The sequence below is a fragment of the Lycium barbarum genome, chromosome 1 (genome assembly GCF_019175385.1).
Source record: "Lycium barbarum isolate Lr01 chromosome 1, ASM1917538v2, whole genome shotgun sequence".
NCBI classification, from domain to species: Eukaryota; Viridiplantae; Streptophyta; class Magnoliopsida; order Solanales; family Solanaceae; genus Lycium; species Lycium barbarum.
This window is the reverse complement of record NC_083337.1, coordinates 102,643,727-102,661,897: the sequence shown is the minus strand read 5'-3', so window position 1 is coordinate 102,661,897 and position 18,171 is coordinate 102,643,727. Positions and strand designations below refer to the sequence as shown.

The 18,171-nt window shown below is 36.6% G+C and overlaps 1 protein-coding gene and 1 pseudogene across 1 annotated transcript; one reads left to right on the top strand and one right to left on the bottom strand.

The window, feature by feature from the left end:
* The first annotated feature begins 5,108 nt into the window (after positions 1-5,108).
* LOC132613150 (deoxypodophyllotoxin synthase-like) lies at positions 5,109-5,777 on the top strand. The gene is made up of 3 exons (XM_060327199.1): positions 5,109-5,309; positions 5,356-5,369; positions 5,534-5,777. Exons 1-3 carry the CDS (start codon positions 5,109-5,111, stop codon positions 5,775-5,777), a joined length of 459 nt encoding a protein of 152 aa, XP_060183182.1.
* Positions 5,778-9,286: 3,509 nt separating this feature from the next.
* LOC132613144 (NDR1/HIN1-like protein 10) lies at positions 9,287-9,806 on the bottom strand (annotated as a pseudogene).
* Positions 9,807-18,171: the final 8,365 nt, after the last annotated feature.

Below are 18,171 nucleotides of genomic sequence, written 5' to 3'. Positions count from 1 at the left end.
AGTGTATACGAGGCTGAGGTAATTGAGCTATATGAAAACTTATGCAGGATTGACGATGGTACTTTGTCCCTAACTGTGAATGGGAAAGAGTTTGTATTGAACTAGTCAATATTTTTGAGTATTTTGGGAGTCAAAACTGATGGGGTACGAGCCATAACAGAAAGGGGTCCACCGGGTTCAAGAATGTGATAGTTAAGGATGCAAGGTTTGCAACCAAAGAAAGTCTTTCCAAAAAAGAACTCAAACCTGAGTACCAACTGGTTTTTGAATTTGTTAACGAGGTGCTCTTGCCAATAATTGAAGAATGCTCTACTGTGACCCTGGCAAACCTGGTCCTTGTGAAAGCTCTAACAATATTTGAACAAATCCACCTGCCAGCCATCATGTATGAGCGAATGATCAAGGTGGCGAGCACAATGCAAGGCAAGTGTGGTCTTTCTTATGGGTTCTTTCTATCTAAGGTACTTGCGCACTTTAAAGAAAGAATGGGAAAAGACACCGGAGGGACAAAGGAGCATATGTTCTCCCTGGCCACCATGAAAGACTGCGAGTTTGTGCATAAAGAAGTAGGGATAGTCCTTCCACCATCTCGCTCTCAATTGAAGCACAAGAATCTACAAATGCAGAAATCCAGGAGCTCAGGGAAGAAAACACTTTTCTAAAGCTCAATTGACTGAACAAACGAGGGACTCTAATTCACAAGATGCAATCACAAATCTAATGACTGAAGGGATCAGTTGAGGTCCACAATAGATGCACTCAAATATCAAATAGTAAAGGATCAGTGCGCCAATTGTGAGAGAATTGACAAGCTCATTTAAGCACTAAACCGATTGGGTGATCCTTCCTGGTCCTTGTCCTTCCAAACCTGTCATCCTTTCTCCTAAATCTTGTTGTTGATAACTCTTTTTGGGTCTTCCTGACTTGTATTGTATTTTAAACTATCATATTTCTGCACTGAATTAATTATTATCTGTGTGTTCTTGTTAATCTTTATTAGGCAATCTCTCTGCCTTTGTGCTCTATTGCTAACTTGCTCATCTCTATTTTGTTGGTGTTTTGTTTCCCCCGTAGCTCTGAGTTAATTTGGTTGACTTACTTACTTTTTAATGAAGCTAAAATGGGGAATGAATGAATGTTGCTGAGGAGGGATGATGAATGTTGTTTATGAATGAATGATGGTGTAAAGGGAATGGATGTTGTTGCTTTGCGATGCTATGCTTAAGGGGATTTTGTTGCTAAGATGTATTATGCTTTATAACTGGTCTATGTTGCAGGGGGAACAAGTGGGATTTGATTCTCAAGGAGAACATTGCGTCAAAGTTTGTCATCATCAAAAGGGGGGAAATTGATAAGACAAAGTAGATTTTATGTTTTGATGATTGTCAAACTGCTAGAGAAATTGAGAGAGACCTTTTTCGCGATCCGCTCTCTTTGTATGTTGTACAGTCAGCAGCAACAACTGTAAAGCTGCACTGCCAACTGCACAACTGTACAACAATTCTGCGGCCCATGCTTTAAGTCAAACATGGGATGAGTGGTCTCTATCTCACCCATATGTTCCCGATATATATACAACTTGTTTCAACATATTGTGTCACGACCCGGCTAGGGGCCGCGACGGGTACCCGGGGCTAACCACTGAGCAACGCTCATTCTATTACTCAGCATACTCATTAATGCTCTTTTATCAAGTTTATACTCAATGATAAAATAATCATCTTTCATTTTGAAAACATAATTACTTTCATATACATATGACTCTCAGCCATCAAAATAATATATATATACATAGTAGCAACCGTGTGAGACCACATCACCCACACTGCGCATCTACAAGCCTCTACTGGAGTACTAGACATAAGGACGGGACAGGACCCCGTCGTGCCCAACATATAGAAATATACACAAAAGAATAATCAAGCACCTCTGGAACTAAGGAGTGCTTTCAATCAGCTATCAGCTCCTACGAGTCTGGATCAAGCTCGTCTCCCTGTCTGCCTGTGGGCATGAACACAGCGTCCAAAGAAAACGGACGTCAGTACGAACATTGTACTGAGTATGTAAGACAGGAATGAAATAAATATAATAGAAGGATCATGAGCCATAAGAGAAAGATATAATCTGCATGAGTTCCATAGGCAAATACATTTCTTACATATATCATATTTTACATAATCATGGTACATCTGTCATCACATCACCTATATCATCACATCACCTATATCATCACATCATAATCCTCATCGTTAACCCGCGTCAGGGGTAACCATCATATGCCGCCCACTAGTGGTGATCATGCCCGGCCCTCTAGGCTCGGTGTAAACATAGCAACCCGCCTTAGCGGTGACATGCCCGGCCATTTAGGCACAGTGGAATCATATCGTCATATAGTCAATCATAACCCATCATTATTACACATCTCATGAACATATCATAATCTTATCATAGCTTGGCATTTTCATACATAACATAGGCATATTACAGGCTAGCATTATTGATCATCTTATAGACATACCATGACTTAGCATCATTTCACATTTATCATTAGGAGCATACATTAGGCTTTAAAAGCGACTATGGCTATGTCGGGGTGACGTAAGGTCGTGAACCCCCGATTATATTATGAACATTTATGAGTATTCTGCCTCACCTTGAAGGAAATAGTGTATAAGGTGAGTGTTAACAATAATGACATCATTAACGTTATCGGATCATCATACCATGAACTCTCGAATCTCTATACTTTAACTCATCATCATCATTATCATGCTCGAATGTAGTTTGGTATATTTACGAACTCATAAGCTCCATCATATGGGAGAATCATGGAAAAACTTGGAAGATTCATGCCTTTGAAGGAAGGGATTATCCTTTCTTACCTTTGTCGTTTAACTAATCTATCGCTTGCTTGTTCTCCTTTAATGCACACGTTCTACCTTCAAGAGAATTCGTATCGACATTAGCTAACAAATATAAGAACGGACTTACTACCGCTAGAGAAAATTGGGCAGCACTTCCTTTGTTTATACTACTTTTCTCATGTTCTATATCAACTCCCAAACGTTCATATCAACATTCACAATATCGCACACGACAATCATCATTTATCTACATTTACCACAATTCACCATTTCTCTTCAATTTCCCCACAATTTATGGTTATAGCTCATTATCGCGTTTTCTCGTATATAATAATTATTCCATGGTCTAAATGTCATCTATAACATATTCACAATCACAACATACCAACACTCATGATTCACCCCAACCACTATTCGACAATGGCATTATTCACTCATTTATGACCCATTTTCTATGTCTTTCTACAATTCAAGTGTCTTAGCCTTCCAATGCCTTAAACAACATGGTATGGTTATGAAACTTACCTTAGATGATGGATGAAAAAGCCTTGAATCGAAACACTCTTCTAGCACCAAAACCCTATTCTCTCACCTTGAGTTTTCTTGGTGTAGATGAACTTTGGCTAGGTTTCATACACTTGTTTTCATGGATTTGGTGTTTTTAATCTTGGTTTTCCCTTGAATTCTTATGGATGAATGATGGAGAATATTCTAGAGGTTTCTTGAAGTGTAGAGAGTGGAAATGAAATGAGAAAAGGTCCCTTATATTAAATTGAAAGCTGTCCCGACCAACTTATACGGACTAACATACGGTCCGTACATTTTATACGGAACGTATGTGTGTCCGTATGTTTGGTCCAGAGAGTGGTGTCCCTCTTGGCTAATTATACGGCCTCACATACGGCCAGTATAATTTATACGGTCCGTATGTTTGGCCATATAGTGTCCAGTTGTTCCGTTTTCGTTCTCGTCGACTCGTTTGATCTCCGATCCTTATGGAACCTTCTTGACACCTGTTTAACACCTCAATACCAATCTAAGGGACGTTATCACCCTTCTCTAAGACTTCATTATGCCATCATTAACTTGTCACTCATAATTCCTACCCGACACATAACATATCCTTTACTTTCTTTGCCAAACTTCTTCCTTTTTGTCACATGTCTTTGAATCTCGATTAGGACCATCAAATGCTATTTCTTACTTACCCAAATCATCGTATACCTCGTGTTCCTCGCTAGCCTATTCATTGTACATTAACGGGGATTTTTTTTCCAAGGTGTAACATATTGTGTACCACTTGAACACCTAAACAATCTTGTGCAAATCCTTGCTGCCACAAGTTCTTATGTGCTCTCAAGAACAAAGCCACTTACAAGCTGAAGAACCTGATCCAGACACCAGATTATGTCTATGTTCTTTAGGTTGTTGTGAGTTTTTGTTCACTTGTTCTATAAATTGTAAACCTACTCTTCTTTCAAGAAATTGTTGTAGGTAGATTAAATTCTCAGTAGTTGTTAAGCAGTTTACCTATTCAATCTATTGAGTGGTACCCTTGGCTAGAGTTAGTTAAGGTGTATTAGTTTGGTTTGGCTAGAGTTAATCAAACGTGGTTGTGTGCTTGGCTAAGGGTAGTCAAGAGTTGTAGCTTACAATAGGTGTATTGTAAGGGTGAGGGATTTATGTGAGTTAAATTCCTGGATTCCAGAGGTTGTAATCTGAAGTTGCTCAGTGTAGTGAAGTGAAATCCTACGTGATAGGTAGTGGTTTTTAATCCCTTGAGCAAGGAGTTTTCCACTGTAAAAATCTTGTGTTATTTACCTTCTGCACTGTCTGAGAGAACTAGTAGACAATCAGGTCTCTCCATATACTGTTTGGTGGACGCACTATTTACAATAGAGAGCAGGTAATTTGTATAGTTTTTCTCTCTTCATTTTTAAAATCTCTAATTTTTTGATATTCTCGAAAGTTAATTGATTCATTTTTTTCTCATGCATTCTGGAGGTGAAAAAAAAAAATAGCATAAGATGGATAAGAAGGATGAATATCCAATGCCCACCATGCAACAAATACCTATATTTAGAGAAACATTCGTAGAATTGAGTAGCATATAGAGATGATTTGTGGACTATTAATTAACAAGTATTCTCATATCTAATGTTTTTTCTTTTTCTTTTGTTATTTAGTGAAATTATTCACGACTATGCAAACATAGTAGCTGGTATGTAGAAGAAGGTGAAAAGGATGGTTTTTGAGAGCTATGGAGTAGAGAAATGCTATGATTCGATCGAAAAATCAACCACTTATCTTCTTCGATTAATCAAGTGTCGAGCATCACAATTAGATGAATCAAATGTCGGCTCTCATACTGATAAATGTTTGCTGACCATACTTCATCAGAATCAAGTAATTGGTTTAGAAGTGAAGACTAAAGATGGTGCATGGGTGGCTGTTGATATGACTCATCCTAATTCATTTGTTGTCATGGTAGGGGAAGCATTTTTGGTAAGTCTTTTAACCTTTCCTCATGCCTAAATTAGGTAAATTGACTTTAAATAATTTGATAATGAGATTAACCTTTTTTTTCTTAATTCGTATGCTTTTTGACAACAAATGTAAGTAATTGTTACTATTAAACACTGACTAATTAACTATAAATTGTGGCAAAGGCATGGAGCAACGACAGATTTGAGTGGTCCAGAACACGGGGTGATGGTGAGGGAAACTGAACCAAGGTACACACTGGCACAATTCTCATATATCGACGGGATGATAGTTATACCAGAAGAGCTTGTTGACGAGAAGCACCCTATGAGGTTTCTACCATTTAATAACTTGGAATTATTGGATTTCTTTGCCGAACATGTGGATGATCAAATGGAATACACTGTTAGAGCCTTCTGTGGCATTTGAACATTTAATCAAATCCATCGAGTTGTTTTATGAAGCTTAAGCTCACCATTTGCTCATTGTAATCTTTAGCCACTTTAAATCTCCAATAAGGCAAGTTACCTTCTACAGGTTAAAATTGCACTGATAGTGAAGAATTTATTACACTATCAGTGAATGCAAGTTATATCGATCCATTAAATAATGTAAACATATCAGATACCGGACTATGCTCTTGGTTGTGTATGTATATCTCAAACGCTGAAAATATCAATCTGATCAGCTGAAATAGTCAAGTATGGTTTTTCAGTCATCAAATAAAGGCCCTTGGGACATCCAGAGGTTAAGGAGTACATATTATTTGGCACTATTTCTCCATCCGTTTTATTGTGTTTGACATTATTTCCTTATTAGTTCATTTTATAAAAGACTGATATATTTACATATTTTTTGGATAAGAAAAGTTTTTGTAACCAAACAAATGTTATGATTTGTTTAAGACACAAGTTTTAAAAATCCTAGAATCACCCATGCAATGTCATGGCATGCTTAAGATTACAAATTTTAAGTGTCTTTCTTTCTTCGCTAATTTCATGTCGAGTTAAATGTAAAACTTTAATTTCTATCTAAAACTTTGTATCCACTAACTTGTAAGACAAAAAGCAATCTCACAAAACTATTATCATAATAGGCACAATAAAAATTTTCATGCCAAATAAATTTAAACCAAGGGACTATTCTCCAAAGATTGGCTTTCTAGCAAAGACAGCTCAATTTTCAAATATCGAACCTGAATCCTCTGGTCAGAGATAACGTAACACTTCCTACCCCATCATAACCTTTAACCATAAATATCAAAAGGTATCCTTCGAAAAAAAAGGCATCTTCCATTTACATTATCAGATAAATGCAATGTATGGAAGTAGATTTTCCTCTTAGTATTTCCCACTAACGGACGATATTGAAAATATGAAAAGGGTCAATTTGTCCTTCAATTATTGGAAAATAGAATGCCTATACCTGTCGTTGTTTTTGTTCCCAAAAAGCTCTCGCCATTACTTAAGTTGTCTATTTATATCCCTCAAACTAATGGACCTCCACGAGTAACTAAAAAAAGGGAAATGTGCCAAATATGCCCAAAACTTATGCCAAATAAAACAAAAATTGTCCTTCATTAATAATTGGGTTCACTTGTGCTCTCACTTAAAATAGCTCAATAGTGTCATTATTCACTAGCAGTCAAGTTTAGGGAACACACTTACGCCTCTATTTCGTTCAATTAGTACAATTAAAAAACATGTGCTCCCAAGTAAATGGAACAATTAAACTTTCATTCACGGAGGAGAATACACCCACAAACTTCACTTTAAAAAAATCCTGAGGTCATTATTATAGGGTTTAGTTAAGCATGTTGTTTTGACACCTGCCACGAGTTTATTTTGATGAAGATGAGCTTTCAAGACATATCGTTGATGCCTTTACCAAAAAAGTTGGAGAATTAGTGTAAAGATCATAGTAAGAAAATTCTTTGATTTATGATTCTTTGTGAGTTCTTGCTGTAAGAATTGTAGGTAGCAGTTACACATTATGCATTGTATGAAAAATAACCCATAAGCAGATTTTTTTCTCATTTTGTACTATTCTATGCTTCTCTCTTCACCATTTTTTAAAACAGAAATTGACATAAATAGCCGCCAGCAAAATAATAGCTAGCAAATGTATATTTATATTAATGTATAATATACACTTTTATACAAACTAGTCTATATAAACGTGTAGTTGCACATTATTCCCAATCAATCTCAATTCTAATAAAAATATTAGATAATATTATTTGTAATTGTGATTACTATATTCATGCTTTTAAAATAGTATAGATAGATTAGTATATCTAGTGAATGTACTTTTTTTTTTTACCGACTTCCCAAATGTGTAATTTTCCCCTTTTTAAAACTGTCTTTTTTCATGCCCCATCTCTGCACTTTCTGCTCCCACAGATGCTGTACTTCAAGCCCCAAATTTAAGTTTTTCCCTTTAATTGGAGACGTCTTTTTTATTTGGACTAATTAGAGACATGTATGTCTCCGCACCTGATTTGTTAGTGAATAATGACAATATTAAGCTATTTTCGCAACAACAAGAGCATAAGTAATCTTATGCCTAAGAGCACCACACAACATGTACAGAAGCACACCCCCCCCACCCCCCCCCCCCCCCCCCCGCCAACCCGCCCGTTATTGTACGCGTGACTCTCACCGTACGACTCACATAAAATTGTTATATTTCGCATAGTTAAGGATAAAAGTTGGGCCTTTGACCATTTTTTAGTTACACGTGAATGTTTGTTAATTTTAAAGGATATCAATGGACCACTTGAGTAATGTCGAATTTTTTTTTTCTTTGGGTAAATAAATAATTTTCCTATAATACCAAAACTGATAGCTATTTTTCCATAGCTAAAGGGTAAAATTGATCCTTTTTACTTAAATCAATAGATATCCATATGCTGCTTATATGGAGGACTTTCGAGATAGAAATAAAAAAAGGATCCAACTCCATCCCAGACAAAAGAGCTCTCAACGTACATAATAAGCAGTCCTACTTTATAATACGTAATTTATTGCAATTTTTGTTGACGCCACAAAATTTAAACCGTCTTTTTTGTATTAATAAAGGGTAACTTACATAAATACAGTTTCTAGGGTTCTAATCAATCGTAACTACTATTTTCAAAATTACAATTCGTAGCTATTTCGCGTGTATCTAAATACGCAGTTCCAAAATACAGTCAGCCAAATACAGCTATATTTTACCTGTTTCGCATGTATTTGGGTGTACTCAAATACATAGCTTCTCCTTTGCCAATACAGAAAAACAATCGAATACAAAAAATACAACGTATTTACACTCAAAAATGAAGAACAGTCAAATCGGGTCAAATCTCCGGTGAAAATACAATATACAATGTATTTAAAAATGAAGAATAAAATTAATCGAATCGGCCGGTGAGATCTCCGGCGAAATACAAAATACATTGTACTTACACTAAAAAAAAATGGAAAAACCATTGGCATTGCGATTTCTAAGGTTTAGCCAAGGCTTAGCCCAGGACTCCACTAGCTACTCATCGTATTTGGTTTGGTATTGCTACCGCACATGATTTCGAGAGTCATGATGATATTACTGACAAGCGTCTTTATCAAAATATTTTTGCTTCTTACTTTGGTCAATTAGCAATAATATTTATGTGGACTTCCGGAAATCTGTTTCATATAGCTTGGCAAGGAAATTTTGAGTCATGGGTCCAAGACCCTTTACATGTAAGACCTGTTGCTCATGAAATTTGGGATCCTCATTTTGGTCAACTGTCCGTGGAAGCTTTTACTCGAGGGGTGCTCTTGGCCCAATGAATATCGCTTATTCTGGTGTTTATTTAATAATACACTGTTTTGACTCCAAAAATTGTATACAAATGACAAAATTTCATATACACTGTTTTTACTCGGAAAAATTGTATACAAACAACAATTTTCCTACGTGAAAAGCAGCTGATAAGGAAGAGGTAGCTCTGTTTCAAACACCCGATCTAAGTCAGTAGTATTCTTATGACCGTGATAAAACAGACCAATTAATAGTAGAATTTTCAAAACTATTCCCGTGATAATAACCACCAGCTTCGATTAAATCATAGTAAATCTCAATTCGCTTGTTAGGGTTTTTTATTGAGATATTGAGGTGGAGACTGTAGAGAAGCGAATTGTTTGGAACAGAGTAATCGAACTGGTTCAGTGAAGCTTCGGCAACATGGAAATTGACTTTGTTTGGCCGGAGAATGAACCAAAGGATAAATCCGACGACAGCGGTGATGATTAAGAGAGTGCATATAATTTGGAGGATGCAAGTGCAGATACAGTTGAAGATACATCTACAACAATAGGTGAACGGATTGCAGTAGCAGCCACTATCGCTGCCGTGGCCAGGGCGGTGGTAGGTTTCGGATGGCGGAGGAATTGATCGGTCGTAGTATGCTCTGTTCAAGTGGGCTTCTGGCATGATTATCGATGGAAAACTAGGAAGGGCAAAATACAAGTGATTTTTTTTTCTATTTGGTTTAGTTAGGAGTATCTGAAATATAGTGATGGGGAATAATCCTCCCGTGAATACTTTATTGCTATGAGGGGTAATTGGAATACACAATACAGCTATGTGTGCCGTCCCTCCACCATCCGTACCAAACAGCCCGTAACTAGCGCCAGGCGCTAGTCAAAATCAGCATGCCGAAGGGTCCATAAGAGTGGGACGCCAACTTGCAGGACAAGAGTGGGAGACCAGCCGCTCACATGTCTGCACAATAATGGGAGGCCAGCTTGCAAGATAGGAGTGGGAGACCAGCCGCACACCTTTCTGCTCGTGGGCCACTGGCCAACTAAGGCAAGCACTAAATCTGCCAGCCAGCTTGCCAGACAACAGTGGGAGACCAGTCGCGCACCTGTCTGCTCGTGGGCCACAGGCCAGCTAAGCCAAGCACTACATCTGCCACCCTGTGGTCCATGACTACAAGCTGTTCAGCAAAGATAGCCACAGGCATAGGGCCCACTATCCAGCCTAGGGCATATTTTCCATCTATAAATAGTGTAAGCCTTGAGGGCAGAAGTATTCATTCAATTCACCCTTGTATACTTGTAAAGATACATTTTGAGCATATATCAAAAAGGGCACTTGCCTCCCAAAATCTGTGTTCCTCTTCTTTAACTTCTTGTGTGTGTTTTGCCTGAGAGTTATTCATTGTCTTCCGCCAGTGACAGAGAGTTGGGCTGAAGCATTGAGCGGTAGTTAAGACCATCAACGCTGCCCCACGCCGCCTTAGATTTTAGGCCCGTGACATATGGATATATTATAACGTTTTAAAGTGCAGCTATTATACTTAAATACTTTTATATATTAGCTACACCATGTAAAAATTTCTTAAATAAATAAACAACTAACCTTGACAGTTGACACAAATAAAAAGGATAGCACGACCGTCATGTATTAAGGAATAAAAGTTACATTCGCAAGTCAACGCTAAATGACATTAAAGATATATAATGTCACAATTATCTAATAGGGGTGCTTATAATCTTATATATACTAACGTATAATATATGGGTAGAGGTCAGTTAACTTCATCACTAAAGTAAAATTTGTATGGTCATGCTATATAACCGAATCCAGTAATGATTGCATTTTTTTTTTCCGATCAGGTGTCCGCTATCTGCATTGGAGCCTGACTATATTCACATTCGCGCGGTAGAGCCCATTCAGAAAAAGCGCTCCCTACAAAGAATTTTTCCATACTCAATTCGATCGCATTACGCACCTGCAACCTCTATATAACTAATACAATTCATACAATAATAAATAATCAGAATATCAAATAAATAGAATATTACATAGGTTATTAAATTAACTCCCTGATAATCCATTAACAACTCAACAAATTAGTATGTTAAGTTTGACCTACCAATCATGAAACCTGAAAATGGAAGTTCAAACCTTAACTACCTTTGAAATTATTTCATTTAGGCCACTTTTAAATAGCAATGTAAATATACAAGACAAACTAGTCAACCAAAATAAATATGAGAGACATTCTTTCAAAAAATTAAGTCCTTAGATTCTACCCCAACTGACCACCAAGTCTACTATACGCTTCATTTAGAAATTTTTTGTTACGAGGACCTTTTAATCTGATTTTAATTTTCTGGAAAGATAATGTAAAGGAATATCGTTCACAATTTATTTTCTAATATAGGGTTTCCTTATCGACCAGAATTGATCACCAAAGAATTTTCCGATATTCCCTAATTCCCATCTAGGTATTCAAAAGCATAAGGTTTTCATTAAGTATATTTGGTCGAAGAGTTTTCTCTCTGCCGCTAAAATTTCCTAAAATTGCTAATTTTCAGAGAAAAAAAAAGCGTGCAAGTTTTAATATCTGTCTTTTCATTTGATAATGGTTTTTTCCAAATACACACACAAGAATACAAGGTCGACAAGTAATAAAATGATAAGTAAAATATCGTTCTTACTAGGACTTATTCTCAACTATTGTCTAGATCGAACTATAATGAAATATTTGTTCAAGAGGTTTGACCACAAATGTTGATGAATTACTGTAACTGCTAAGAAAATTATAAAATGAGTGTCAAGGATTAAGGATCACACCGAAAACGTATGCAAATTTAGAGTAAGGATCAATGAGAAGGAAGATTACAGTGTTATGGATCAACTATCCATCCTGTCGAGTTATTCACCTGAATTGACTACTCGGTTTATCTGGTTTATTAGTCACAGTGTTAATATTGCATGTAGGAATTCATGAGTTCTTACTCGCCTATTCAAGTCAATCTAGCACCTATGTTGCTACGGAATTAGAATGAACAAGAATGCATGTCTAATTCCTGTATAGCGATTAAGCAAGGCGGATAGGTATATTTCTATCCTATCCGTGAATCTATTCCCCGAGGCCGAGGTACAAGATCTTACAATATTCAATCCTATAGAAATTTAGAATTCGCTTTCCCAAGTTCAATTCTAGACTCAGATAATACTTCAATATTAGCTACTCAAGCAAACTTATCTTTGAAATAAAAATATCGTAGAAATAAGAAAGAAGAGATATTTTCGAACTTTAATGTTTTGCTTTCCAATTTAAATAATGTAAAAATGGAATGTAAATACGCGAGGAGGCGGATTGAGCAACAACACTTTGCTTTTTTGACAACCAAGAACAAATGCTTGAACCAAATAAGAAAGCATAACCAGAAGTACTCTTCATGTCATCTATACTTCCAGCCCAGTCACTATCAGAATAGCCACTTAAGTCCAAATCTCCATCAAATTTGTACATTATCCCATAATCCATTGTTCCTTGCAGGTAGCGTAGAACACGCTTTGCAGCTCCAAAATGCACTTGGCTTGGTTCTTGCATGAATCTGGATAATAAACTGGCAGCAAACATAATGTCAGGTCTTGTTGAAGTAAGATATAGCAGGCTTCCAATCAAGCTCCTGTAAAGTGAGCTATTATCTTTCTTTGCTCCATCATCTTTTCTGAATTTCTCATTTGCTGCTAATGGTATGGCCACAGACCTGCAATCCATCATTTTAATTTTTTGAAGAATACTTTTAGTATACTTCTTTTGAGAAATAAAAATTCCTTCTTTTACTTGAGAAGCTTCAATGCCCAAGAAATAATGTAGCAACCCAAGATCACTTATTTCATAGATTTGTATCATATCTTGCTTGAATTTCTGCATCATCTTCAGATCATTTCCTGTAAAAATCAGATCATCCACATAGAGGCAAACAATGACAATGCTGCCATATTCTTGCTTCACATACAAAGTGGCTTCGCTTTTACTTCTCTGAAAATTATTTTTCAGAAAGTATGTATCAATTTCGTTGTACCAGGCTCTTGGCGCTTGCTTCAGCCCATAAAGAGCCTTTTTTAGCCTGTACACCTTCTCTTCTCCCCCTTGAACAAAAAATCCTTGAGGTTGCTCAACATAAATTTCTTCATCAAGTTTTCCATTTAGAAATGCAGACTTAACATCAAGTTGAAAAATCTTCCATTTCTTTTGTGCAGCAACAACAATCAAGGTTCTAATTGTCTCAAGACGTGCAACTGGAGAGAAAGTTTCGTAGAAATCAATACCTGGCTTTTGAGTGAAACCTCTAGCAACTAACCTTGCTTTGTGCTTTTGAATTTCTCCTTCTTGATTGAGTTTGATTTTGTAAATCTATTTTAGACTTACAACTTCTCTTTCTTTGGGTACATCCACAAGCTCCCAAGTATTATTTTTCTCAATCATCCGAATTTCTTCCACCATGGTTGTCTTCCAAACATCATGATTTATTGCCTCCTCATAATTTTCTGGCTCAATACAGGCAAAGTTGCATCTTTGATAGATGTCACTCAACATTCTTGTTCCTCTTGAAGGTGGTTCTTCATCTTCTGGATCTGAGATTTCTCCCCCTTGAGGGACATCTTCCTCTTTCTCATCCTCTTCTTGACTTGGCACATTTAAGAAATGATAGAAGTATTCTCCACCTTTTTATCTTTCCAATTCCATGCTATTTTTTCATCAAAAATGACATCTCTACTAACAACAAGTTTGTTAGTTATGACATCGAAAAGCCTATAGCCTTTTGTCACATCACTATAACCAAGAAATATACATTTTTGACTCTTTTCATCCAATTTTGTTCTTTTTCAGCAGGTATATGAGCATAACAAATACACCCGAAAATTTCAAAATGACTTACAGAAGGTTTCATTCCACTCGAAGCTTCAACTTGTGTCTTATCCTTCAATGCCTTTGTCGGGCACCTATTGAGGATGTACGCGGCTGTATGTACTGCTTCTGCCCAAAAATATTTTGGCAGCCCTTTCTCATTCATCATCGTTCTGGCCATTTCAACAATGGTTCTGTTTCTCCTTTCAGATACACGGTTTTGTTGAGGAGTGTATCCTGCTGTAAGTTGCTTCTCAATGCCTTAATTTTTGCAATATTCTTCAAATTCTCGACTGGTGTATTCACCTCCTCTGTCACTGCGAATGGTTTTGATGCTACAACCTTTTTGCTTCTCAACAAAGGCTTTATATCTCTTGAATGTAGCAAATGTTTCTGACTTTTCATTCAAGAAATAAACCCAAGTCATTCTTGAAAAATCATTAATAAAAATTAGAAAGCACCTTTGGCTTCCCAGAGATGGAGTCTTCATTGGTCCACAAATGTCTGTATGGATTAGTTCCAAAAGTACACTTGCTCTCCAAGACTTCCCTTTTGGAAAAGACTTTCTATGTTGCTTTCCCATAATACTACTTTCACATGGATCCACCTCAGTATGTATCTCAGGAAGGCCTTGCACCATGTCTTTTTACTTCAGAAGCTTCAAACCATGAAAATTCAAGTGACAAAACCTTTTGTGCCAAAGCCGTGAATCATCTACAACTTCATTTTTGAATGCATTGTAATGAAGTTGTAAAGGAAAGTTTCTTTTTATCATCTTTACTTCAACAATGACTTGATTTGGCTCAATTTTATCATAAATTCTACAACAATTATCTCTAAACACAAGAGAATATCCATTTTCCATGAGCTGACCAACACTAAGCAAATTTTCTTCCAAGTCAGGAACATAAAGGACATCATGAATTTGCTTACCGCTCCCTTTTCTGTTGATCGAAATGGTACATCTACCTTTTGCATCAACTAAGGCTCCATTCCCCATTCTCACTTTAGAAGTGATGTTGCGATTAATTGAGAGGAAAGCCTTTTCATCTCCAGTCATATGATTGGTACAACCACTATCAACATACCATTTATTGTTTTTTGCTGAAGCATCAGATTGAGAAGCGTAGAAAAGGTTTTCTTCCTTTTTTCCTCTTTTCCTTCACAAAAATTTACTTGCTCCTATTGCTTGTGCCTGCAGTCCTTCTCAATATGGCCAAACTTTTTACAAAAGTTACATTGGGGCTTGCCTTTGTGCCAACATTGTTCTGCATTATGATTAGTCTTTTTGCAAATTTTTACAAAAAAGACTAGTACTTTTCTCACCTTTTTCTTCAACCTTCTTAGTAGAGCCATCACGATCCTGCTTATTTTTTGGATTGTACTTTTTTTTGTTGATTCTTTGAGAAATTTTGAGAATTCTCATTGGTTCTGGATTGGAAAACCATTTTTTTGGGTTGATTCTCACGAAAAGATCTTCGCTTCTCGTGTGCACGAAATGATCCAACTAGCTCTTTGATGGAAAGCTTAGAAAGATCTTTCGTCTCCTCAGTGATAGCAACAACTCATTCTTTTCTGTGACACTAATTAGAATCTTTTCCACAACTTGTTGGTCAGAAATTTCATCACCATGATTTCTCATTTCATTAACAATATTCATTACTCTTGTGCAATATTCATCGATTTTTTCAGATTCTATCATCTTCAAATTTTGGAACTCTCTTCTAAGAGTTTGAAGATTGATAGTGCGTACCTTTTCGTCACCACACACCTCAGCTTCCAGAGACTCCCAAGCTTGCTTTGCAGTCTCACAAGTAGCAAGTTTTGCAAAAAATGCTTGAGACTCCCATTTGAATTTTGCTCAAAGCCTGTGCATCTTGACGACGCTTAGCCTCAAGATTTTTCATCTCTGCTACTGAAAGTTCACCATCGTCTTCTGGTTCTTCATAACCATTTGCAACAATAGTCCACAAACCTTCTGCTTTTAGATAAGTTCTCATTCTTATCTTCCAGTATTCAAAGTCATTTCCATCAAAAAATGGAGTAAGAACAACTGAAGAATCAGCACTATCATTTGTTTTAGATGCCATAAATTTTTTCTTCTTCACCTAACCCCAGATTAAGAACGAAAACTGCTCTTGATATCAATTTATAGGAAAGAATAGGAAGATAATATTTTTCTTAGAGAATGCTCAAGTTGTATTAGGCTACTTAAGGCCACTTGAGATGATTACAATCATCAATTACATCTCTATTTATACTACTCAAAAAACCAATTCAAAAGTCTTTCACAAATAACTAGATACATGTATCACAATTCACTAGATACATGTATCACAAACTTTTAAAAGATTTCTTGAAAAACTAAGAGATAATATGAAAAGACTAAATGATATTCTTCAAACAATAAAGAACTCCTAGAAAACATAAAAGTCAAGGATTGTATCCTTGTGAATGTATTAATTCCAACATGAATAAACAAACCATATTGATAAATCACAACTGCCAGTTAAAGATTCAATTTATGACAGTCATGAAATTCCCATAACACGAGAAATAGAAAATCTAGCAACAAATCTCATGGCAATAATCAATTAGATGTTCGAAATCATAAAATTACAAAGAAAAGATGAAGGAAAGAAAAACTCGGTGATTCTCCCTCTCCATGCCTTAATCATTCCTCTCTGATTTCTAAAATATGAGTCCCCTTCAAATACTAGGTTCAGGACCTTTGACACGTGGTAGGAATTTATTAAATAAAAATACCCTAGTTCCTAAAAAAAAAAAAACCTTGAACTCTGCAGCTAGCTCACCACCCAAGCCAGCGTGACATGGAGGCCACGACGGTCAATTATTATTTGACGCGTCCCCCACAACTGTACAAGGCAATGGGGGGGGGGGGGGGGGGGGGATGGGGCTTGGTCTGTTTTGGTTCCCAAGGCACATGCAGATACACATGATTGACAAATAATAAAGTGATGAAGTAGAGTATCGTTCCCACGAGGACTTGTTATTAGCTTTCACTTAGATTAACAAATTATGAACTATCCCTTTAAGATTGTTATCACGAGTTCGTAAATCTGCTATTAAAACTAGAATCCTTCTGAACTTCTACGCAGCCTTTGACGGACCCAGAATTCATTTATGGTCCGTGAATCTTTGCTGTAGATTTACTTCATGTTGGGAAGCATGCTGTATCTGATTGACGCTGGGATTTGACGGGCCGTAGAATGATCTATGGTCCGTAGATTTATGTCGTGAATTCACTCGTGTTGAGATGCATACTGAAACGATTTCGTCGTGTGATCTATGGGCCGTAAAATGATCTACGGTCCGTCTTTTGTACCGTGAATCTGTCCTTCAGTTGAACTTCTTTTTTTTCACACTTTTGGGCTTTTTTCACGTAATCCCGTCTTTTGCCATTTTGACCCTAAACATCTGAAACAGGACAAAAACACATCAAATTGACAAAAACTTACTTAAAACCAAGTAAAACTCGTTGTTAAAAACCATCAAATGTGCAGTAATTCCACGGCACATCAACACCCCCAACTTAAAGTCTTTGCTTGTCCTCAAGCAAGCAAAACAATACACACGACTCTCACAAAAGCTTAGATATCACAAAGTAAAAATGTCTACTATGGTTTTGTCTAGTAATTACCGGCATGCACGTTTATCAAGAATGGCCCCCTCAATTTCACATTTCAAACAAGATGCATCACTCAAAATTTTTATGATTCACATGAAGCTTCAATCAATGACATCACGTTATTAGGAGTATCAATGTACAAATGCTGCTACGGCTAGTCACTCATTCTCAATAATTTTCATCAACCCTTATGCCCTCACAATGACCAAAGAACGTCCCAAAACAAACATGTACAAGAATAAACGGGACAAAGACGAAGAAGAAGAGAAAACATTCACACTCACAAAGAAGTTCATATACTCCAAATGCAAATGCCATATGCTTGCCCTTATTTTCAATGTCTTTAACTTTAGATGGTTCAGTTATTATCACACTAGGACTTTTTTGCGGCTTGTAATGTAGGCTTAGGGACTGGTAGGATAGATATTTGATTATTAGTGACTCACCCTCCTTGAACACTACACTTCACTTTCCCTTATTTGTATTTCTTC

What these genes read in the sequence shown, in the direction of transcription:
- LOC132613150 (XM_060327199.1), top strand. Translation starts at nt 5,109, where the DNA reads ATGGTTTTTGAGAGCTATGGAGTAGAGAAATGCTATGATTCGATCGAA.